Consider the following 24,511-nt stretch of genomic DNA (forward strand, 5'->3'; position numbering starts at 1 on the left):
GGAAAATTGATATATAAAATATAACTAGAGTAGTTCTAACAGTTAGAAATGATATTTTTTTTAACAAAGAAGTTCAACACAATAAAGTAGAATAAAAAAAAACCAAGACTCAAAAAACAAAATCCAATAGAACCTTCACCTTAATAGGGAATTAGTAATCAAATAAACATTTTTTCTTTTAAAGAAAAAACATGCCATAGTCAACATTAGCAAATATTTAATATGATATTCGATCTAACGACAATGGGAGTGTCATGGAGATGATGATGATAGCAGAGGATGAGGGAATGTTGTAAAGGGAGAAATATAAAATAAAAAGTATACAAATATTGATGAGTTTATAATGATTAAAACTGTGTCTATGAAAAACTTAAAAGAGTTGTTGAACACCCTCACAAAAGCTGCTTTTAAAGGAACTAATTGAGTAATCGGTGAATGTGGCGAGAGTAATTAGAGAGAGAAAAATTAACTCTCTCTTTCGAGTGTTTTGTTTGTTTGAGTGTAACTTTCATATACATAAAAAACGTTCTCCTTTTATAAGAATTTATAATTTTACCAGTTAGTCATATTTTTTTCCTTTTTTTTTTATCATTGTGCAATGATAAATTATAGTATTCAGTTCCACTCTTTTCTCATCAAATTAGTTGCTTTACTTTGTTCCAGTACCATTTTACTCAGACCTAGAATCAGATCTAACTCAAATGTCAAAGGGAAGAATCTAAATTCGTTTTTGTTTGTTATTCTTACATTATCTTCAAAATTGCTCGGCGAGAAGCTCTGGCTACAAGTAAGCCTTTTTCCTTCAAAATTGCTTCTTCATTAATGCTTGAGCTTGACGGAATTCACCAATTTGCTGTTCCTATACACAAGCTAGGTATGCTAAAATTAAGTGTTGAATCCTTGTCCCAGGTCTTATAGCGCGCTTGCAGTTTAAGCTACAGACCTCAAACTCGGTTGTACTGACAATCTCTCTGTTGAAAAGAAACAAGAAATGAAAGCAAATAAGATTTTAGCCATATGCCCATATCAAAATAAGATCAATCAATGTCAAAATGCTTCTCATAATAGCATTATGCATTGAAAGAAAGAGAGAAAAAAAACAAGAATGTAACACAACTTTCTCAGTGATATCAACTAGCCTTACTCAAAATAATTTATTGCTAAAGAGAATAGAAGAAGATTCGACATACTTATCAGTTCATAAGTAACGATCATCGTCGTTCCATAAAGTGACATGTTTAGAAATCGAGGTCCAAACCCCCGGTAGAATCCCCACCAGCCATCTTCTTTAAGGAGAGTCTTTGTTGTCTTCAGTACCGATGGTCTTCCAGAACCGTAGTTGTCCATAACCTTTGCAAATCAGAAGAAGCAAATCCAAAATATAACCATATCACAGTTCAAAACCCCAAAGAAAAAAAAATATCAAAACCTACACTTTGGAAGAGATACCAACTTCAATTATTTAAAATAGTTTCCTTGAAACAGGAAACCCAGAGAAGATTAAAGCTTCATATACCTGAAGGCGTGTTTTTACTGTATCTATTGGAGTAGTGATAACCGAAGAACACGCACCGGCCACCATCCCTGCTGTAGCTTGAACCGTCACCATTTGAAAATGTGAAGGTTTGTTCTCTGCATCATCTTTGAAGCCCAAACTCCTAAACCATTAAGCATGTCATAATCATAATAATAACCTATAGAATGAGCAACTCTTAAAATATTTACTAGTAGTAGATTGTTGTAAGTTAGAATGTACCTCCAAATTATGTGTTGCGCCGCACCATATGAACCCCACCAAAGTGCAGATGCCGGTGACTGAGTTATGGCTGTTAATCCAAAACCTCTATACAAGCCTCGGAAACCCTCGGCCTCGAAAACTTTACGTATAACATCAAATGGTCCTCGACAAGGAGCCATTCCTGGAAGACCTTGTACCATTAACCTCTGGCAGATCTGATCAAACATCAAACAAAATAACAAATTTCTTCATATGATGCTTCACAAACAGTTATGAGAGCAGACAGAAGACTCATTAACCATTATAATTACCAAAACAGATTTATAGCTCTAACATTTGTAGGCAAATTATATAATTTTTTTTCCCTAAAGAATCCAGCAACAGAAAAGCTTTGGTTTGAGAAGAAACACAAGAAAAATGCTTGGAAGAGATGGAAAAGCAGAGGAATAGAAGAAGAACCATTGATCAACTTCAGTCAACATTAGTAAAGATCATTGTCAGAAAGTGAGGGAAGTGACAAAAAGCATAGCAAAAATTAAAAACCACTTTTCGTTCTCCAAGAAGAGTCACTATCTAAGCCTTGTATGAAATCCTCCTTTTGCATTCTACATCAACTTCCAAAACATCATGCTATTTCCATTTTCGGTAAAATGGAAAAGGAATACATAAAGCATAATGATAAAACTTATATTGAATATAGGTGTAAAATTATGTACCACATCCAAAGGCACGAAGTATACACAAGACACCAGATTGGAAAACATGCCGGCCACACCATTCGCAAGGCCGATTCTTGAAGCTTCTGGTATATCACTACCTTGTGTGTATTTCATCATAATGTCTTTCGACATCTCTAGAGACGTCAAAGCTAGGACCCTCCCAGGCATTGATCCAATAGCAGAAGTGCCAAAACCTCTAAAGATTCCGGGAACACCATCACTCCTTAGAATATGAGTGAACACCGACATTCCACGCATTTGAGAGAGTCCAGAACCAGCTACTTGCATTCTTGTCTTAACCACTGCTGTTGGATGAAGCAAAGCTGATTGAGCAGTGAAGAGAATGGCACCAATTACATGGAACTTGGTCTTGTCCAGCCTAATTTGGAACCATTAAGATTATACACACAAAAAAACAAAAACCCTAGTTCCATGCTTCCATTTTAAGTACATAAAATGTAAACAATTGCACCTAAAATACATGCCACTCGTAATAATGAATCAATAATAATAGCTTTCTTTATGCTTTTTATTCACAAAAAGTTATCCAAATATGCAAAATTTGGTTTTCTTTTTCTTTACAAGAGGGACATTGAAGCATTCTAGTAAACCCAGGAATATAAATCAGAGTATTTGTGTAACCTGCATTTTACTCAGAATATTAGAACAATAACATGATCTTTTACTTCATTTTAGTCAAAACACAAAGGACATAATCACAAAACAAGTTACATGAAGCGATGAACACACATTATACAAATAAACGTATGCATTATAAGGCTCTTAGAGGAACATGAGGATGAAAGTGAAAGGAAGAAGAAGAACCTGTGCCAGTTGATGTCAGTATCATCGAGCGCCAACTGTGGTGTGGTTGAAGCCTCAGCAGCTTCCATAGCCATGGCAACAGAAGAACAAAACCTCTACAAAAGATGAAACGTTTTTTGTGTTGGTGGTGATTCAGTTTCACTTCAAACAGAGGAAACACACAAATGCAACTGCAAGTAAAGTATATGCCACTCTACTATTGCTAACCGCTTTCATCGAATGTTCAAGTGAAGTCAGTCTTTTCTTTTTTTGTATTGGAACATTCCAGTCTTTTATTATTATTATTATTATTATTATTTTGGTAATTCGAGTGTTATTGCTGCAGCATTTCTAGAAATTGAGCTCATAAAGTACCGGGATTTTTTACTTAAATAAAATTTGAAAATTACAATGTCACTATTAACTATTTAATTATTTATATTTGTATGGTAATTTAATGGTGACATGCAGTTGTTACTGTTAATCGTTAATAATTATTAAATGATAATTTAGTTAAATTTTTTAAATTATTTAATAATTTTTTATTAATTTTACATAAAAACAATAATTATGTGCAAGTTTTTACCTGATTTAGTTATTAAAATTTTCTGGTGAGCTGTGTTCGTTTAAGTCGTTTTGTTTTGTTTATTGTTGAATTTTGTTTGTTGTGTATTTTGCTTGGTTTCTTATTACTCATATATAATAAAAATACCAATAAGAATAAAGAAATTCTTTTTTTAGGAAAAATAGATTAGATGAGGAATAAAAAATTTTACTAACTTTATAAAAATATGTATATTATACATGATAAATTTTTTATTATAAAATAAACAATTTTTACTGTTCATTAAAAAAATACAATAATTTATAAAATTACCATAACCATAATATTAATATTAAGAATAAGAGCAATAATAAAAATAAAAATAACATATATGTTAGAGAGCGAGGAAATTAACTAAAACCGTTAAAATGTGCCAACTCATCGAGTGAGTTCGTTTACCCATTTAAATAGGTGAATTTTACCTCTAAAATTAAATTTGTTTAAATTTTGGATTAAATAGATTGAATTCGATTAATCCAAAAAAATAATGAGTTAAATTCGTAGACTAAACGAGTAGTCTATTTATTTATCTTTTTACATTCTTAAAAAAAAATAACACTTTCAACAGTTATTTTTCTTTGGACTCGACAAAAAAATTCAACTTACCAACTAAAAAAATGCTGTTTATTTAAAATTTTTGACCTAAAAAATATTTTTATCAAAATATATTTCAAAAAATAAAATAAAAAGATAAATAAGTCAATCTATTTAATCCATCAAACTGAAATATTATCACGTGTCAATAAGGTTTTGTTTGGATGTAAAAAAGAAAATGGAAGGAAAGAAAATAAGAAAAAAGAAAATGAGAAGAAAGAAAATAGAAGAAAAAATAGAGTAATTTGTATGGTATTTGGATGAAGAGAAAATAGATAGAAAGAAAATAAAAAGAATTTTTTTTTTTGATGGAAAGAAAAATGAAAAGAAAAAAAATCATACTAGTATAATATTTTTCTTCATTTTTATCTCGTCCTTAAAATGAAAATATTTTAATAGGTTTCACATAAATTTTTTTCTTTTCACTTTATTTTCTCTTCAAATTCAAACAACAAAAAACTTATTTTTCCATCTATTTTCTCTCGTTTCATTTTCTTTTCCTTCAAATTCTCGTTATCCAAACAATGTAGCAGAATTAAACGAACCAACCTATTTCGTCTATGAATTTTAACGGGCCAATCCTAGAGCCGAACTGGCTTATTTCACAGCCGTAGAACTAACATTGCTGCCGTTACTTGTGGGCTGCCTGGGAGGTCAATAGTCGGTACTGCCCTCACAACCTTCTTTCGTCACACTATGACCGCTCATGCACTGTCGGCGAAGAAATTCCAAGGGCATTATGGTCAAATCAGATCACCTCCAAGCTTCGTCATTGGACGGTCACCACGAGTTCATGACCGACACAGCGACCTCACAAGATGCGTGTCCACCAAGCAGCCAAAACGACGTCGTCACAGTTGGTATTTCCAACAGCACCCTCTTCAGGGGCATTTCGGTAATCTCAAAACGGCAGAATAGAAACAGCGAAACGCTTCGTATCTTAAATAGTGGGGAATCTACTCCTCTCTTTCTTTATAACTCTCAGAACACAACACACTTTTCATTTTTTCTTTTTTATTTTTCCTTCTCTGCTAATTTTATTTCCCCCTCGAGTCTCGACGCACGCACCAAAACGACCCTTCTCGGTTCAAAAGCTTCACCGTTTCGGTTTTCATGGCTAGGGTTTCGTATTCTGCTTCATGATAATGTTCCGAGAAAGTAGAAACAACTCGTTCACTCCTTCAATTCCTCAGTTTCAATATAAAACGACGCGTTTCATCACTGAATGCGTTGATTCCTTTTCTTCTTCTTTCATTTCTCTCTTGACGGGTAATAATAATATTCCACTCCGACGCTTCCTTTTCTCTCTCCATTTTTATTTGGCGCTTGAAGCTTACGGTTTTTTTCAAATGTGCGACGATTTCAAGTGAATAATGCATGTTCCCGTCTGTGGTCGCCGTTGGTGCTTCGTGCTCGACGTTACAACCCTCACAATCTCAGACATTCGAACCTCTGGTCTCAGACATTCATCATTCCAGCTGCCAATCCCGCACCTCAAACCACCTACACCATTGTGACTCGCGCTTTAGGTAACGGCTTTATTTCAATCACGAACAACTGCTCTGCCTCCTGCATGTGGGCGCCTCCGTTGGTCTCAGAACTCGCACCCCCGCCAGACTCAAACACCGGGGGAGTGTGGTGTGCTGAACTGTGAGATTTGTTGTGCTTGTGCTTGTTATGTGTTGAATTTCTCGCTTCAATAAGTTTGTGTGCGTGGTTGGATTTCTTATATTTTTTCTCTTGTTGCGGAATTGGTTTCTTAATTGCTGAGTAACGGAGCTGTGTTCTCATTTTGGAGAACACAGTGAGTTCAACATTTTGATATTAAGATATGATTGGAGTCAGCTAGTGTTGATGCTTCTTATTGGTACTGAGCTGGTGACTACTACTTGATTTTTTAGGGTTCATTTTGAGTGTGAAATTGAAGAGAGTTTTCTTTTTAGTTTCTGATTTATGAATTTGATTTCAATTATTTAGTCTTACTTTAGAGGCTATGAGCTTCGAGCTGCTTTGCAGAGATGTTGATGTGGTTAACACTTGGGGGAATAGGTGCCACTATGTGGTGTTTATGTGCTGCCATGCATTAGTGTCTACAGTGGCTGAAATTTAACGATTTGTTTGCTCCATTTATCTGGAGTTAAAAGTGTAACTATTTACAATAGTTATCTAGCATTACATGTTTTTCCATTGTTGATTTCACAATGTATGTGGTTTAATTTGACTTCTCTTAGCGTTTTTTTTCCATTTGTAGCTTATTTGTTCAGTTCTTGTGTGTTTCATGCTTGTTGAATTTTACAACATTAATTGTTGATTGAGAAGTTTCCCATGAGTTCTGCATGTTGTTATTTATGCTATCTGTTGTTAAGAATTCAATGTTATAAGAATTCAATGTTATAAAACCCTGGTTAAGGTGCAACACCAGCTGTCTGTCTAAAATTTTTTTAGTCATTATGTGAACTTATATTCCATGCAGTTGCCGTTAACAGTCGTGGCAGTTCTGGTATGGAAATGTATGATGCTTCTGGAATTAGAAAGTAGAATCCCAGATGCTTACTTGGTCATTTTTATAAAATTTTGTGACTTTTGGAATTTGAACTTTGATATATCCAGTTTCCTGAATGATTTGCATATTCACATCGTATGTTCGCTTTGGTAGTGATGGTCAATAATGTGTGTATGGTTTTGGCTTAGATTGAAGGTGCAAATTTAAATTCCCAATTTGTAAGTCCTAATCCTGAACAAACTTTAAGTCATGCTGAACAAGGGAGCTCCTGAGTTTGTAGTTGATCAGAATTTGTATTACCCTGCTGCCACCAATTATGGGTATTACTGTACAGGTAAATCTCAAACTATCATGTCACTGCTTATGTTTGGATTTATGTATATGTTCCTCACTTTTTATTTGCTATTTATGATGGTTAGGATTTGAATCACCCGGGGAATGGGAGGATCACCACCTTGGGATTTTTGGTGTAGATGGTTATGGTCCTGACCACCTGGTGAGTACATCCTCTGTCTTCATATGTTCAATTTTGGATTGGTGTATGATTTTATTGTTCTTATTTCTCTTTCCCCAGGGTGCACAAACTGATCCTTATGTATATTATAACCATGGATATGCACAGTCTCCCTACAATCCATATAATCCATACATTCCTGGTGCTTTGATAGGAGTTGATAACTCGTTTGGAGGAGGACAACATTATTATACCGTCCCCAGCTATCAAGATCCTGTTTCTTCACCTGCTTATATTCCCCTTGTATTTCAACCAGATACTTTTTCTGATGGTTCTGTGGACTCATTTGGAACCGGTGCTTCTGTCAGTAAACCTGATGGAAGAGGTTTGAAACATAAGTTCAATTCAGCTTCTGGTAACTTTTATAGGAACTCTTCAAAACTTTTATCAAGTCAGTCAAGTTCATTGGCCAGGGTATCGGAAGGGTCGAGAGCTAATGATGGGAGGAAGAAAGATTTGAGGCACACAAATGTTTCTGGGAGTAATTTTCTCAATGTAGCTTCATCAGCTGTCCATCAGGTTTGAAATTTTATTTCTTGATTAGATTTTGATGTTTTTCCTTATTACTTGCTGATGGTTGAGGAACTATTATGTGAAGTTAAAGATTATTCATCTAAATGTTATGATTGTCGGATGGCAAGCATGTGTATATAGTGTGGGGAGAGTTGGATGGGCATTAGGTTTTCTCGGTCTTAGAGGTCCTTATGTTGAAAAACGTTCTTGTGGTCTGATACTTGGATGTGAACTGAATTTTCTTTTCAGAAAATAGAAATGTAAATAAAATCTTGATAAGTGGCTGATAGATAATCATTTACCTTTGTCTTTGGTAGGTTAGAAATTCAGGTGTGTCAGGACATACTGTGGATACTTTATCCAATGGAAACATTGGACCTTATCATAATCAATTGAAATTAGGTCCTCCTTCAAACAGTGGATTTTCTGATTTTGGATATAATGCTAATGGACAGTCTGCGTTTACTAAAGTTCGGCCAAAGCCACACTTTGGTAAGTTACTAAATGATGGAAATGGAAGCTCTAATGTATTGGGGGAGCAAAACCGAGGTCCTAGAATTAGTGGATCTAAACATCAGCCGTCTGTTAAAGCCTATACAACAAAGGCAGGAGACAGTAACGACCAAGGAAACATTGTAATTCATGCTGATCATTATAACAGGGAGGACATACCTGTTGATTATGAAGATGCAAAGTTTTTTGTTATAAAATCATATAGTGAGGATGATGTGCATAAAAGTATCAAATATAATGTGTGGTCATCAACACCTCATGGAAACAAGAAGCTCCAGACTGCTTATGATGATGCAAAGAAAATAGCAGCTGAAAAATCTGGAGTTTGCCCTATCTTCTTATTTTATTCTGTGAGTATCCATTATCAAGATATTTCTGATGAGTTTATATTCTGGTTGCTATTTTCGTATGTGATATCTGTTTGTTATTTTTTTATTTTGATTTTGTTTCTCTAATGCAGGTTAATGCAAGTGGCCAGTTCTGTGGTGTTGCGGAGATGGTAGGTCAAGTTGATTTTAATAAGGATATGGACTTCTGGCAGCAAGATAAATGGAATGGGAACTTTCCTGTAAAGTGGCACATGATAAAAGATGTGCCAAATTCAAATTTTAGACACATCATACTAGAGAACAATGAAAATAAGCCAGTAACTAACAGCAGAGACACACAAGAGGTGTATATTGTTTCTCCTCAGCAGTTCCTTTATTAAATTTTGAATTAGCAGGCTTATTTATGGTGTTTGCTACCACCTAGTATTTTTGTACTTCATGAAGTATGACCATAAAAATCAATGAAAAAGTTACATATGAAGTCCTGTTTTTGCATTGGTCAAACTTAATTCAAATGTTAACCAAAATGTCACTTTCTCATTGGCCTGATCATAATACCTTACCATCACATAAAATATTTTTCTATTTCATGTGAGAATCCACCTTCACTTATTCGATTTTATTTTTCTATTTTTTTTTTTTGTGTGCATAGCTTTACCTTTCACTGAACTATTTAGTTGTGTATTGTGTGTATATAGATTGTTGCAAATTATCTAGTGTCTGGTTTTGTAATATCATTTATCAGTTGCAAGGTATCATCTGATGCAGTGATTGAGCCAATGAAGTCTGTTTGATCGTTTTGTCTAAACCTTGACATGTGTCATGTATAAATAGTATACACCTGGTTCCTCATTATTGTTGATTTGAAACTAATTTTATGGTTGTGAAAAAAAAGATTAAGAATGGGTTCTTTTTGGATTGGGAATTAAGTATTGGTTTACAATAATGAATATGATATTGGTCTTCATATTTTTCTAGTTTGATTTGTATCTTAGTTTTGAGGTTTGGTCATTGGTATTATGGCTAAATGATATCATTCTTTCTTCAAAAAAGATGATGACCTTGTTCTGACTTCGATAAGTTTTGTTTCTCATCAGTTGTGATTGTGCCTATCTCTTATAATTATATTGTAAGCCTCTAACATTGACTATTTAACACCTTTGCTCATGTGCAGGTAATTTTCTTGAAGGGTTTGGAAATGCTAAAGATATTCAAAAATTATACTCTGAAAACATCATTGCTTGATGACTTCAACTACTATGAAAACCGCCAGAAGATCATACAGGATGAGAAGGCCAAGTTGTTAATCAAGAGTTTTGAGGGTCCTTTATTTTTTCCAGCATTGGAGGCTCCGCAAAAGTTGAATTTTGACATACCTCCCATCAATGATGAGAAAATTTTCAAGCTTGAGAATGATTCTGGCAGCTTACAAATGAAGACCTCAATATCAATTCCTGATCCTGTTGTCAGTAAACCAGAGGTTACTACTAATTCCGCAGATGAGAAGGTTGAGAAAACTATGGGTGACAAACAAGATATCTCTTCTATCCTAAAGATTGGTTCAGTCACCATCACGCCAAAGCCGGTTGAAACTAAACATGGCATTGGCGTTGGAAATAAAGAACCTATGAATGTTGTTACAGTAGGCTCAATGCAGGTTGAAGTTAATGGAATTTCCAAGTCATCTGGTTCCTTAAAGGTTGGCAGTATTTCGCTAGATACAAGAGCATTACAGCTTGGAAAAGTTGATGGTGCTGTTAAGAGTGGCTCTAAACGTTAGAATTTTGCATTGCATTGTATTTCACCTTTCAGTGCTGAATAGGCTAAGTAGTGTCAAATGTTGCAAATTTCATCATCCAATTGAGAAATCAGCCAAAGCATAATTCCCTATATCTATGATTTCTCTCATGTTTGTGTAAACAAGAGCTCTTTCTGCCATGTTTTCAGTGTTATTCATTTTGATTTGACTCGAGCTGAGAAAGTGTATCCCATGACATGAATGGGCAAAAGTGATTGATTAAGAACCAGCTGTGTTTATAAGGCTCTANNNNTGCGAACAGATGGGAATTGGGAAGGATTAGAATTTAGAAACAACCACCAGTCCACCAACAGATTGATGCCTCCTGTTTAGTAGATTTTGGACAATAATGAATAGGAAAAGTATTCTTTTAATCTAAAATATTTGACTTTTTTGATTTCATTACTGACATTTGAAAGTATTTTATTTTGTATTGAATTCGCTTGGGAACTAATTAGGAGTGTAGTGAACTAGTTAAAAAATAGGTTCGTTATTAAAAAAAAAAATCCTTTATTATCCTAACATTTTGAATTTCAAAACTAAAAATTAAAAGAAAGTTGATTAAGTTAGTTTATATTGTAGTTGGCTCTTTATATTTTTCCTTTAGGTAATGGTAACAAATGATGGTCGAAGTAATAGTTATAGTGATTTAAGAGTAAAATTAATAAAAGTGAAAAAAAAATACAGAAAAAATCATTTCTTAATGTGAAAGTTTTTTTATTAGACAATAAAATAATATGCTTACAAAAAAGATCATTTTAAATTATTTTAATATAGAAATAACAATAATATTAAAATAAAAAAATTGTTTTACATTAATGGTATCAAAATTAGAGAGAGCGGCATCATGCTTTTTATACGAGGAGTACGTACTTCTTCATTTTGCTCTACTAGAATTTTTTCTAAAACAGAATTTTTATGTCGTTTAAGTCAATGTTTGATTTTTGTCAATTTCTTTTTTTATTCTTCTCTTTGTTCCCTTCTTTGTTTCTTCTCTTTAATTCGTCATGAGAGTTCTTTTATGGAATTGCCGCGGTTTGGGAAGACCCCTGATAATCCATAATCTTAAAGGGATGTGACAATCCTACTCCCTCGAGATTGTGTTTCTATGTGAAATAAAAACCCAATCTTGTTTGGTGGAAAATAAGTTGAGATCTTGTCATTTTACAAATTGGAGGATTGTTAGTCCGACGAGTATAGCGGGTGGATTGGCTTTAGCATGGAAGAAGGGCATAACGGTTGAGATTCTCACTGAAAAAGTGTTTTTCATAGCTGCCAAGGTAATTGATACTGCTTTGAACTATTCTTGAGGGCTGATTGGGGTACATTTAAATAGTCTGGATGAGATTCGGTCTAACTAATACACAGAACTTTCCTCTTTTGTACAACATTTCTTTGGAAAGGTTGTAATTATGGGTGATTTTAATGTTATAGTGAGTCTCGATGAGAAGGAAGGAGGGGTTTTAAAATCAGTTTCATCTATTTCTGAATTTGTGAATTTTATTGATGGTGGTGGACTGAAGGACTTGGGTATAATTGGGAGAAGGTTCACCTAGACTAATAGGCGACAACGAGGGCAGGATCAGATCAGGGAGCGGCTTGACCGTGCACTTGCAAACGATCAGTGGATGGATCGTTTTCCATCAGGCTCGCTGTCTCGGTTCGCAGAAAATGGTTCAGATCATGCGCCTATCCTCTTTGATACAAATTCGGTCATGGAAAATTCAAGAGAGGTGGTGTGATTTAGAAGAAATTCGGGTAATTATCACTGAAGCTTGGAAAGAATGAGTGGATGGTTCAACAATGTTTGTATTGGCTCAAAAATTGAAGCATTGTATGCACCGTATTGTTCAATGGCAGCAACAGAACAAATCTAATTCGAAAAAGGACATTGGTGAACTCACATCTCAACTTGAAATTCTCAAAGAGGAAGGTATTACATGGGGAGAATAGGTTAAAGCCTTGAAAAATAAATTTTTGGGATGCTTACTTTAGGGAGGAAAGCTATTGGAGGGAGAAATCTCGTGTAAAGTGGCTTAAAGAAGGGGATAGAAATACAAGTTTTTTTTCACCAATCATTCCAATTCAGAATCCGAAAAAATAAAATTTGGAAATGGAAAAGAATGATGCTACGTATGCTACCACCCGTGAGGAAATTGCACAAGTAGCTGAAACATACTTTAAGGATATCTTCACATCGATTAACTAAGCTAATCCGGCACATGCGTTTGAAGATTTTAAAACCAAAGTTTCAGCAACCATGAACCAAAGATTAACTAGACCGATCAGTTTTGATGAGGTAAAGTGGGCGGTCTTTAGTGTTCACCCCCAGAGCGTCCCTGGTGATGATGGATTTACGGCTAAATTCTTTCAATTTTACTGGAGTTTAGTAGGGGAGGATGTTTTAAAGGCTATCCGCAGTTTCTTTGTCAGTTTTAAGATTCCTGATGCAAAGGATATGACACAAGTTAGACCCATCATCCTTTCTCAAGTTGTGTATAAGATTATTTCTAAAGTACTAGTCCATCGGCTATAGAAATTTATGACTTCGCTGATCAGCCTTAATCAGAGTGCCTTCATTAAGGGTAGATTGATTTCAGACAATGTCCTAGTCGCTCATGAATGTATGCACTATCTAAAGACAAAGAAGAGGGGCCTATCGAGTGAAATGACTGTTAAATTGGATATGAGCAAAGTCTACGATCATGTTGAGTGGTATTTTCTTTGGTTTATTTTGGAGAAACTGAGATTTGAATCTAGGTGGATTGGTTGGATACAGGAGGTGGTGACTACAGTTTCTTACTCTGTCGTTGTTGAAGGTCGACCTTTTGGTTTTTTTAAACCAAATAGAGTATCCGTCAAGGAGACCCTCTATCTCCCTACCTTTTTCTTTTCTGTGCAGAAGGGTTATCCTTTTTGCTAAACAAGGTAGAGCAAAACGGTCTCATTGAAGGTATTGTTTGCGGATGACTCAATCCTTTTTTACAAAGTGTCAGAAAACAGTTGTGAAAATATTCTCAGTATTCTTCAGTCATACGAGAGATTCAGTGGCCAAAAAGTTAATTTGCATAAATCAGCTATATTCTTTAGTAATAATACTTCTCTCGCTACTCGATTACTACTGCTTCGGAAATTGAAAATTGTTTATATTGGTGCACAGTATAAATATTTGGATCTTCTATCTACAGTCCAAAAATAAAAAAAGGCCACCTTCGGAGAAATCAAGGACAAGGTGAGGAAGCGAGTTCAAAGGTGGAAAAGAAAATTTCTCTCCTCTGTAGGCAGGCATGTTCTAATCGAAGTTGTTAGGGAGGCTATCCCAATTTATTCATTATCATGTTTCCGCCTTCCTGACACTTTAATTAGGGAGATTCACAACATACTCTTCCAATTTTGGTGGGGTAAAAAACGTACAGAGCAAAAAATGGCATGGGTTAGTTGGGATACTATGACAATACCGAAACTCGAAGGTGGACTAGGTTTTAAGGATCTAGGGGATCAGAATTTGATGCTACTAGCAAAACAATATTGGAAAGTTGTCTCTCTTCCACAATCACTCTTATCTAGACTCCTTATAGGTAAATATTTTCGATACAATTCTATAATGAATGCAGAAATTAGAACAGTACCTTCGTGGGGGTGGCGTAGCATATTGGAAGGGTGTAAGATTGTTGAAAAGGGGCTGGTTTGGCGAGTTGGTGATGGGTCCAGTATCCGAATCTTCAGTGATCCTTGGCTTGCTCCTCCACATCCTTGTGTTGTTCCTTCATCTGAAGCTTTCAATCTACAAAATCAACCACTATTGATGGCCAAAGACTTAATACTTTCTAATGGTCAGTGGAATCATACTGTAATTAGAAGTATTTTTTTTAGGGCACTAGTCAACGTGTGCTTGATGGAGGAAAAATGTCGGTAAAGATTTTCACAAAAATATCGCGTTACAAAAATAGTATAAACCGACAATTAAACCTCAATCAAAATTTGAATTGTTTGTCACTTAAGCAAACCCAATAAAATTAACCGAAGTATTAAATCTCGGGTCGTCTCTCAAGGAATTGAAGGTAAGTTAAGTGAGCAATTCAACTTGAGTTCACAAGTCCTAATCAAGGACTAGAGTTAGTGAAGCTCAAGCCAACTAGCAACTTTCAATCACCAACCAACAAGAGACTTTGACAATTCAAGAGTCTCCAATTTATTCAATCCAAGCTAAGAACATAAAAAGCTAATTTAAAATCCAACCAAGCATTTTATCAAACACTTGGTGGGTACAAAATAAAAACATAGAAAATTAACAAGGAATAATAAAACCTAAGACTAACAAGTCACCAAAAAAACCTAAGACTAACAATTGCAAGAAATCAACAATCAACAATTAAATAAAGAAAGTATAAACATGATACATAAAATTGCATTAAAAAAGGGATTGAGAGTAACATAAGAGTTCATAAACTAAATGGACAAAACAAAGGAATCAATAAGAGTAATAGATAACTAAAGTGCTAGAACAAGTAAGAGTAGAAGAAAACTAAATTAAAGCAAAGTAGAAATCTGAAATTGAGAAGAGCTAAACCTAAACACCTAAAACCTAGAGAGAGGAGAGAGACTCTCTCTCTAGAAAACTACATATAAACCTAACTAATTTGAATGAAGGTATGAATGATTGATTCCCCCATCCAGCTCCAATCTGCAGCCTCTAATCTTCATTTTCGGGCTTGAAACTGGGCCAAAAACAGGTCAGAAATCGCCCCCAGCGTTTTCTGATATCTGCAACACGTGATGCTTTGTCACGCGTACGCGTCGCTAGACTATGCGCAAGGTCACGCGTACGCGTCATGTCACGCGTACGCGTCGCTTGAAGTATGGCGCGATCACGCGCACGTGTCGTCCATGCGTGCGCGTCGGCATCAGCTTCTCAAATCTTCATTTTCTTGTGTTCCTTCCACTTTTGCATGCTTCCTTTCTATCCTCTAAGCCATTCCTGCCCTATAAACTCTGAAAATACTTAACACATATATCACCGCATCGAATGGTAATAAAGGAGGATTAAAATTAGCAAATTTAAGGCCAAAGAAGCATGTTTTCAATCATAGCACAAAATTAGGAAGAAAAATGTAAAACATGCGAATTAAATGAATAAATGTGAGAATAATGGATAAAATTCGCTCAATTCAAGAAAAAATAAACCATAAAATAGCGATTTATCAGTGCTAGCAACAAAAATTGGGAGTGGAGAAGATAAAATTTATTGGCCCTTAATAAAAGTGGTTTGTATGAAGTGAGTACTGGGTACTGTGTGGCTTATGGGTTTTTGCATTCTCCCATTGAATTTTGTCCAGAGATTATGAGACAACAAAATTTGTGGCGAGAATTGTGGAAGATGAAAATCCCAGCGAAGATTAAGATTTTTCTTTGGAGGGGCTTCCATGAAAACCTTCCAGTGCTGCAAAAGTTTCATCATCGCATCCCATTGATTTAACCTACCTGCTGAAGATGCCTACAATTTTCAGAAACAATCAATCATTGCATCTTCCATTGTGAGAAATCAAAGAAAATTTAGTCAAAAATAGGCTTACCATCTACTAGAAAGGGCACCGAAGACTCTGATTTCTATGTTGAGTGGAACTTGAGAATGGGAATCTTACGTACCCAACCCAATAGCTCCTCGTAAAGGATGATGATGGTGATTTTGAGCTGGTCCTTATGGAAGGCTAAAAATAGGTTCATCTTTGATAATGTATCAATTAGTGTGGAAGAGATAATAGCGTCGACTTTGAAGTTGCAGAAGGAGTTTCAACAAATCCCTAATTCCTAATTGATGAGCACATCACTCTCTTTTATTTCTCTTATTAGTGTATGTTCCCGTACCCTATACGGGATAATACATAAAATTATATAAAAAATTTTATTAAAAAATTAAATAAAATATATGTAGTAATTATTATTATAAATATTTTACAAAGTTATAATTAAAATCAAACTCTTAAAATTTTTAATATTAAAATATTAAAAATAATTAGTATTTGTCTTAATCAATTTGAGTTTATTGAATGATCATCTCACTCGTCCGCTTAAACAACTATTAGGAGTTAGAATCTCGCCTTGTGTGTGTAGCAATCCATTGGCTAACGGTAAACCCTTACTAAATGAAGCATCAATATGTGGTTAGACTTAGCAGGAGTACCCGAATACGTAGCTACCTGACCCGTCCATACCTGGTTGGGGAGGGCAATAACTTGATCCGAGTTGGGGCTGATTTTGCTCAGGAAAGGGCATGGTCGGATTTAGGGTGTACCCACCCCGGATATATACATATAAACACTTTTTCGGAATTAGGATTTGCCTCACATCATAGATTTAGTGATTCACAGCTTCAGTCCATACTCTATAGCCATGCAAGAGAAACTCAATCATCCTCATCCAGAGTCTTCTTCTTCTCAACTTCTTTACAAAAATCCTCATCTCTCTCTCTCTCTCTCTCTCTCTCTCTCTCTCTCTCTCTCTCTCTCTGAGTCTGTTAAGTTCTTCTCTTTTTCTTCCACAAACTCATCACTTAGTCACCGTCGCTATCAGCCTGGGCGTTTTCTTTGTAGTTTCGTCTGAGTCTATCACCGAATAAAATAGAATTTTTATTCAAGTTGGACCAATTAGAAATAGGCATGCATGAGATCATTTTTGCATGTAATTTCTGAATTTTCTCATCCAAATTTAATCTATGTGGTTGAGTATTTTAGTATGGCGATCATTATGGTTTCGTTGCGATACTAATGTGATAAAAGCTGCGATAATTTCATAACTTATATATGAGACAGACTAGATTATTAAAGTAATCAGGAAAATAACATTCAAATTTGCGCATAAATTTATACGATGTGATCAAGAAAATATATATGTATAGCTCAAATGGAAGATTGTTAGGAAATTATTTGTTAATATATTTATGGGCAATACATATATTAATTATAATCGCAAATTAAGTAATTTCACATTAAATGACTTATATAACGGTGATCTTATTTATTGTCATAAATATTGAATTAAATAAGTCATTATTACTTTTGATTTGGATAAATTAGATTAAAATCATAGATACTAATTTATTTGAGTTTTAGGGTTTAATGAGTGTCACACTCAAATATAAATAATGACTTCAGGATTTTAGTCTCCAACACATCAAAATCACTTCCGTAGCTCTTTTTCCACAGTGGAGTTGTGATTCAGCCCTATCAGGAATACATAAGGTTTTGATTGACGAAGATCAAAGAACCACAAAAGCTAAGCTCTCTGATCTCAATCATGCTCTCAAATGAAGGGACGCTTCCGCGCTCTTAGTTATATTTTTTAATGATTTAACATGGATGATCTTGAGGTTGAGAAATCCTAAAATTTTAAGATAAAATAGAATTTTTATTCAATCGAATGATGATAAATAAATTTATTGAATTAAATTATATTAATGTGGTCATTGGATGATAAAAAATGCTAGAAAAATAAATAAATAATATTTTAAGAGTATAGAAATATTAAATTATCATTTTATTAATCTTTTGAGCATACAATGGTTCAATGAGAGATTGACTATTGAGAATTGAATATAATATTTTTAAATTCATATTTTCAATAAAAAGATGTACTTAGTTCTATCCATCATAAATAATTCTATATTCACTATTATTTATCCATCTAAATAATTCTAATATTGATAGAATATTGATTTTAGATGCAAAAAATTTAAAATATATTTATTCTATTTCAAAAATCAATATTCATATCTAACTTAGGTTTCAACAAATATGGTAAAAATATTACATTTTTTAGTTAAAAAAGTAAAATATCTATAAATATATTGTTAATAGGGTTAAGAACTTTTTTCATCCCTAAGATCTTGGGCCAAAATTAAAATCGTCTCCGACCTTTTTTTCTTATTAAAATCATCCCAAATGTTACAAAACATTAAAAAATCATCCTTTTGTCTGTGAACAATATTTTGTGGATAATTTTATCCTTAAACAAAAATTAAAAAAAAAATTAATATAAAACAGCAAACTAGGACTGTACCCTTTATCTTCCTTCTTCTGTCTTAAAAATTCCAAGGCCTCATCCAACCTGCCACCCTACACAAGGCCCCTTATCCAAACCTTAATCCTAATCTAGCAGCCTGAATCCCCAAACTCCCTGAACCCTTCAACTTCATCCAACCTCCCTGCTTGCACAAACTCTTCATAACAAGCGCATTGATATACCGATTCTTAAAATCCCTTATCCTAAACAAAAAACTCCAATTCTTCTTCTCTCCTTCAGCAATAGCAACAACCAAATTCAGCAAATTTAACAATAGCAAATTTAGCAGCAACAACAACCACAAAATAAATCAACAGCAACATCCACAAAATAAATCATTAGAAAATTCAGATTTAACAACAATTCAACAATCATCAATGGCAACTTTAAATCCAAAATCAGCAATCACAGAAATTAAAAAGAATTAAAAAAAATGATATTTATGTTCTTCAAAAAAAAAAAGAAGAACAAAAAGAGGAGGAACGAAGATAAAACGATTGAAGCAGGAGGAACAATTGGAGATTCAGAGCATTCGATGAACTGAAACGGGTTGGGGGAATTGGGATTCAAAGAGGTTGAAGATTATGTGGTTAGAGGAGGAGGATAGAGAGAGTAGAGGGTTGGTGATCGTTTTCCACTATTATGAGAGTACGAAAACACCCAGAAAATTATAAATCGCCAAGTCCTCTCCTTGCTGCAGGTCCTTCACCACTCGCTTCAGCTCCACCAGCGCCTCTTTCTTCTTCGCCTCCGCCTCATTCTGCAGATTTGCGAGTTTCTCTGTTTTCTGCTCTGGCCAGTTCTCCCTGTCGAAGTTGCGGCGGAGCTAGAACCTGCGGCAGAGTTGGAACCTACGTTGTCATCGTGGCGTGGAAGGTAACCGGAGCGTGAGGTGCCGCAGCTAAGGGAAGGGCTTGCGGCTTGTGAAGGAAGTGAGGGAGTATGGCGTGGAAAGGGGGACGGATCTGGTGACTAGTGGAACCCTTCTTTTGAAGTTTTTTTTTATTTTTATGTAAGGGTAAAATCGTCTAAAAAATGTTGTTTCTGGACAAAACGATGATTTTTTAACATTTTGTAACGTTGAGGATGATTTTAATAAGAAAAAAAGGTTGGGGACGATTTTGATTTTGGCCCAAGACCTTAGGGACGAAAAAAGTACTTAACCCTTGATAAAAAATAATTTTAAATAGACTCAATTTGTATTTTACAACATAATTAAAGCACAATTCATAATTTTTTATTTTGTAATTAATCAATATTTTTTAAATTTTTTGGTTAAGTCTTCTGTATTTTATGATTAATAAATTTTCTCTACAAAATACAAATTTGTGATGAATTATTACAATCATAATTAATTAAGAAAATTAAAAAAAGTTATAGAAAAACAAATAAAAGATAAAAAATAGAGTAAAAATTTATTTTGAAACTAAAAATTTGTCAATTGTGCTAGAAATTCTAAAAATTTGTATCTTATTATATAATCAATTTTGTTAATCACTTCAACTTCATTATCCCTTTGTATCCAAAAAAAATTAAATACGTAATTATCTATAAATATCAGCTAAATAACAACGGTTGCTAAACTCTCAAAAAGGTGTTTATGACCGGAAACACCCTTGTCCTCTTCAGTCATCATGAGAACTATGTAACATAGTTCGCAATGTTAAAAAGATCTAATCGTTAAAATCACATACCAGCCAATTTGATTAAAACTTTAACCAGTTTTTTTTTTTTTTACTAAAGATAGGAAAACTCAAATCTACGATCTCTTAAATGAGTATGAAAAAACTATGCCATTTGAGATATAACTCATTGACAACAGTTTAATCAGTTGCTTACAAATTAAACCAATAAACTAATAAACTAATAGTCTAACTAGTCCAACTATCCGTTCGATTCAGATAATCATGCTTAATAATCCATAATTCAATGATATAAATGTGAGTATGAAGTACATCAGTTTCTTCAAATTCTCACAAGAAGATTATCTTGGTATATGATGCATAAAGTTTAACTAGGTGCATTTCAAATGTATTTAAATTAATCAGCTTCCAACATGTTTTCCTTTCATATTTATTTTTATAGGTTCTAAAAGAAAAAAAAAAATCTCACTAACATGCAAGAGGTCTGATGTGGTAACATTATTAACCCTCAGATGAATAATTGAATTTTATTATTTAAAATTGTTAGATGACTGATGATTTTTATGTAAACAATTGCAATTATTCAATTTTACAAATATTTTCTTTCTTTTTCCGTTTTTGGTCTGACATGGAAAATTGGAAAATGTCGACTGCCCTAGCTTATGATAGCTTTCGGTTGGTTTGATTTGAACAACATTGTTTTTTATGACAATGTACGTTCGACAAGGATTTGGTTTAGTCTGGTTGCATAATTTTTACAATTACAATTTACAAGAAGCCAACCCTTTCTCCTTTTTAATTTCAAAATGAATTAAGTATATATGGATCTAATTTTTAATTAGATAATATTAATTATTTTTTATTATAAAATTATTTTTTAATATTCATTTTTTTGAAGGATAAAATTTAAAATTAATATTTAGAATTTAAAATTTAGAAATTAAAATAAAAAAAATTAACAAAAAAGTAATTCTCTAGTTGTTCAACTTTTCAAAATTAGACCTACATATTCCATCACACTTTTGGTTGGTCTTACCAATTTGATTAATTTAACTGCCATTATATATACCTAACTATAATATTGTACCCTTTATAACTAAGTGGAAATGCTATAGGGCAACAATTCAATCCAATATCTACTACTAACAACTATTCCGAAATGTTCATCAAACACACATTTCTTCCTTTTTATTATATGTAGCATATTTGAGTCGTTTATCTAGCATTTTTTACAAACATAAAAAATTTATTACACACAAAAAATCAGTCATCAAATTAATTTTAATATATATTTTATACTTTAATAATCAAAATAAAAAAAAATAAATTAGCCTGTATTTTAAACAAATCATGGAAATATCGACCCAACTTAACTTGTCCGTGTTAACGAGATTGATGAGTCGACTTGTTTGACTCGTTTTTTATTTTCTTTTTTTATATATATAAAAAATGCTTTATAATTTTAGTAATTTTTTATTGATATCGATACAAATAAAAAAAATGCATCATATATTCTTATATTTTTACAGTAAATTATCTAAAATTTAAAAAATTAATTACCAAAAACGAGACTTTGTTTATCAAAAGAGATTTTATATACTCAAAAAAAAAAGAAAAAAACTAGTCAAATGAGTTAATATGTACCCGTTCAATTCTAATCCGTTTAACTCGCAAGTAATATGAATCGAGCTAAATTGACTTACTTTTAAATGAGCTGTGATTTTATTAATTCAACTAGTTTATTTTTACGAGCTATCTAAACCGATTCACAAGTCATAACTCATTTTGACAGCTTTAAATGACTTAATAGTGGAGATATTTTTCACAACAACAATGCTAGGAATTAGAGTACAGCAAAAAATCAGTTAAATATCTCTGGATGAATTCAAAATCTTTACGTGAATGATGCTTATGCTAGGTATTAGGATGTTTCTTCTACTAAGTATTAAAATGTTTCTTTTTTATACTAAATGGATGTTCTTTTATATATTTTATAAAATTTTTTATATACTAAGAATCGGGATTATTAGAAGTTCCGTGATCCCCGCCCCTATTTCTCCAACGTATCATTCAGAATTTTAATTTGGGGTGAGAAGCAATTAATATCAAATATTATAAATTAAAAATAAATAAAATTAATTAAATATAATTATAAATTAGTTAAGTTGTTTATTTTTTGACTGATCACCTCTTGTTGTATATACTTTTCCTTTTCACAATTTGAGTGATTTGAAATTTGAAGGCAAATGTCACATCTTACTACAAAGTTTAGATTTACAAGCACCAAAGATATGAGTATGCAATTGTCCATATGGAAAAGGGTTGGGTCCCCCAACTTATTCATTAATCATATTGTTTGTATTTCCGAAGTTAGATAATTTGCCCTAAAAATGCTTTATTGTGGTTCAAAGAATTGAAGTAAAGCGTGAGAATTATTCCTTGTGTGAGACAAAATCATCCAAGATGACAAGGAAGAGGATCATATTATTATTATTGTTTGTTTGCGTTTTGAGTTATCATATATATTTATGTAGCAAAAAACGGAGGTGTTGACCTAAGAGTGAATAATAACCATTCAAATATTAGAGCACGAGTTATATTGGAAGAATTGATGGCAATATATAATGTGAGTTTTGATACTATGCATGCATGAAAAGTATAAATATAAGTTTTATATAAAATGAAATTTCCATCTATGATAAACTAGTCTTAAGCTGCTGGATTAGAAGATGTTGTGAGAACAAAAAAATTAACTATATGTATTATTATATTAATAAAAATAATTTATAACTTTTATTCTTTATTAAAATCATCATCTGAAAGAATAGATTTAGATCTTTAAAAGTACAACCAAATTAAAGTAATACTCAGAAAACTATGCTTTTATAAATAAAACAATCGATTATTGCACAATAGGAATTTTATGAGATGAAAAAATATCTGGTGCATGTGTATGAGCTTACTTTTCCTATGATATATATAATCACTGCCATCTGTAAACTCTTTACAATTTTAGAACACAAATTAATACAAAGAAAAATCTAAGGGCAGTAACTTTTTCAAATTCTGTCCAGCATGTAACTAGTAAGAAAAAATGAGTCATTGGATAAAATCTCGCACCAATCTCACACCATTAAAATCATTATTGATAGCTATTTGATGGCTACAAATCACAAAAGTTGCTGGCCTTCTAGTATTCCCTTAATACATAGTATGTAAGGATGAATAATAAATGTGTCTAATATGTCTTTTCTGGCCAAATTTTCTCTTAATGTGTACTCTTTCTTTTACTAGTTTTAGTGGGGCAAATAATATATATTATACACCTTGGACTTAGATTATACCTAACTTAAGATTACAAAGAATGAAATCAGAACCATGCGCTTAAGATTTTGATGCATTTTGAATTATGCTACATATATATTAAAATCGTTATTAAAATCAGTCATCAATATATAATGCGCACTAAAAATAAATTAAATAACATATATATTTATACATAAATATGTATATAACCGATTTTAATTTACACATTGAATTTTTGCATGCATTCTGGGTTGTTGAATTATTTAGCCTATGGCGTGCTACTATATATGCTACATATATATAAAACAACATGCATGTAGCATGCATTTTTATTTAAGGAAAGTAAAGAAAATAAATGATAGTCCTCCAACCAATAATATAATATAACATTTGAAGAGGAGGAAATTCACATTATCTTGTTAGCAAGCAGTCATATCGCAGAAAAAAGTAAGTATAATATTCAACTTTTTAACTTGAAATAAATATTCTAACAATCATCCCTTTTAAGTATATTAGCTTTATTCCAGAAACCTAATGTTCTTTCACTTTAAAGGGAATATCAACGTTTGTCTTGTGTTTATAATGTGTCACTATGAAGGTGAAAAAATATTGAAGATTTTGGTAAATGGCCTACATAAATTAAACATAATATATACATCACACCAAAGATATAACATAAGACGACGAAAAAAAAAAAAACACAATGTTTCTTTTCTCTTCAACTTATTGTTGTCTCCTTCACTTTATTATTACTAGCTTTTTTAATAAAATAATTAATTTGTTTGCCTCAAAAACTTTGTGATTACTTTTTCAAATAGGGGTTTTTTTTAATATCCTTTTTTCTGTTATTTTAAGAAGTTGTATATAAAAAAAAA

At 32.9% G+C, this 24,511-nt stretch overlaps 2 protein-coding genes across 4 annotated transcripts; one reads left to right on the forward strand and one right to left on the reverse strand.

Annotated features, from left to right (window-relative positions):
- Window positions 615-3,497, reverse strand: LOC107637593 (solute carrier family 25 member 44). 2 transcript variants are annotated; one of them, XM_016340993.2, is made up of 6 exons: window positions 3,283-3,497; window positions 2,455-2,836; window positions 1,757-1,953; window positions 1,517-1,658; window positions 1,191-1,350; window positions 615-971 (listed from the first exon to the last, which is right to left on the reverse strand). In XM_016340993.2, the coding sequence occupies exons 1-6, from the start codon at window positions 3,354-3,356 to the stop codon at window positions 931-933; spliced, it is 996 nt and encodes a 331-aa protein (XP_016196479.1). In that variant the 5' UTR covers window positions 3,357-3,497; the 3' UTR covers window positions 615-930. The 2 variants fall into 2 exon arrangements, with proteins under 2 accessions (XP_016196479.1, XP_020976448.1); XM_021120789.1 differs by having other exon boundaries at window positions 2,455-2,762; window positions 3,283-3,486.
- Window positions 5,422-10,871, forward strand: LOC107638888. 2 transcript variants are annotated; one of them, XM_021120790.1, is made up of 7 exons: window positions 5,422-5,728; window positions 7,151-7,296; window positions 7,382-7,458; window positions 7,537-7,995; window positions 8,445-8,852; window positions 8,963-9,175; window positions 10,006-10,871. In XM_021120790.1, the coding sequence occupies exons 2-7, from the start codon at window positions 7,212-7,214 to the stop codon at window positions 10,609-10,611; spliced, it is 1,848 nt and encodes a 615-aa protein (XP_020976449.1). In that variant the 5' UTR covers window positions 5,422-5,728; window positions 7,151-7,211; the 3' UTR covers window positions 10,612-10,871. The 2 variants fall into 2 exon arrangements, with proteins under 2 accessions (XP_020976449.1, XP_016197774.1); XM_016342288.2 differs by having other exon boundaries at window positions 5,423-5,728; window positions 8,307-8,852.

The sequence above is a fragment of the Arachis ipaensis genome, chromosome B04 (assembly GCF_000816755.2).
Source record: "Arachis ipaensis cultivar K30076 chromosome B04, Araip1.1, whole genome shotgun sequence".
NCBI lineage: Eukaryota > Viridiplantae > Streptophyta > Magnoliopsida > Fabales > Fabaceae > Arachis > Arachis ipaensis.

What these genes read in the sequence shown, in the direction of transcription:
- LOC107637593 (XM_016340993.2), bottom strand. Translation starts at nt 3,356, where the DNA reads ATGGCTATGGAAGCTGCTGAGGCTTCAACCACACCACAGTTGGCGCTC. An exon ending in ACTGACATCAACTGGCACAG is followed by an intron (nt 2,837 to 3,282) that starts GTTCTTCTTCTT and finishes GTTCCAAATTAG; the next exon opens with GCTGGACAAGACCAAGTTCC. An exon ending in CAGTAAAAACACGCCTTCAG is followed by an intron (nt 1,351 to 1,516) that starts GTATATGAAGCT and finishes TGATTTGCAAAG; the next exon opens with GTTATGGACAACTACGGTTC.
- LOC107638888 (XM_016342288.2), top strand. Translation starts at nt 7,212, where the DNA reads ATGCTGAACAAGGGAGCTCCTGAGTTTGTAGTTGATCAGAATTTGTAT. An exon ending in CTTCATCAGCTGTCCATCAG is followed by an intron (nt 7,996 to 8,306) that starts GTTTGAAATTTT and finishes TGTCTTTGGTAG; the next exon opens with GTTAGAAATTCAGGTGTGTC. An exon ending in CTATCTTCTTATTTTATTCT is followed by an intron (nt 8,853 to 8,962) that starts GTGAGTATCCAT and finishes TCTCTAATGCAG; the next exon opens with GTTAATGCAAGTGGCCAGTT.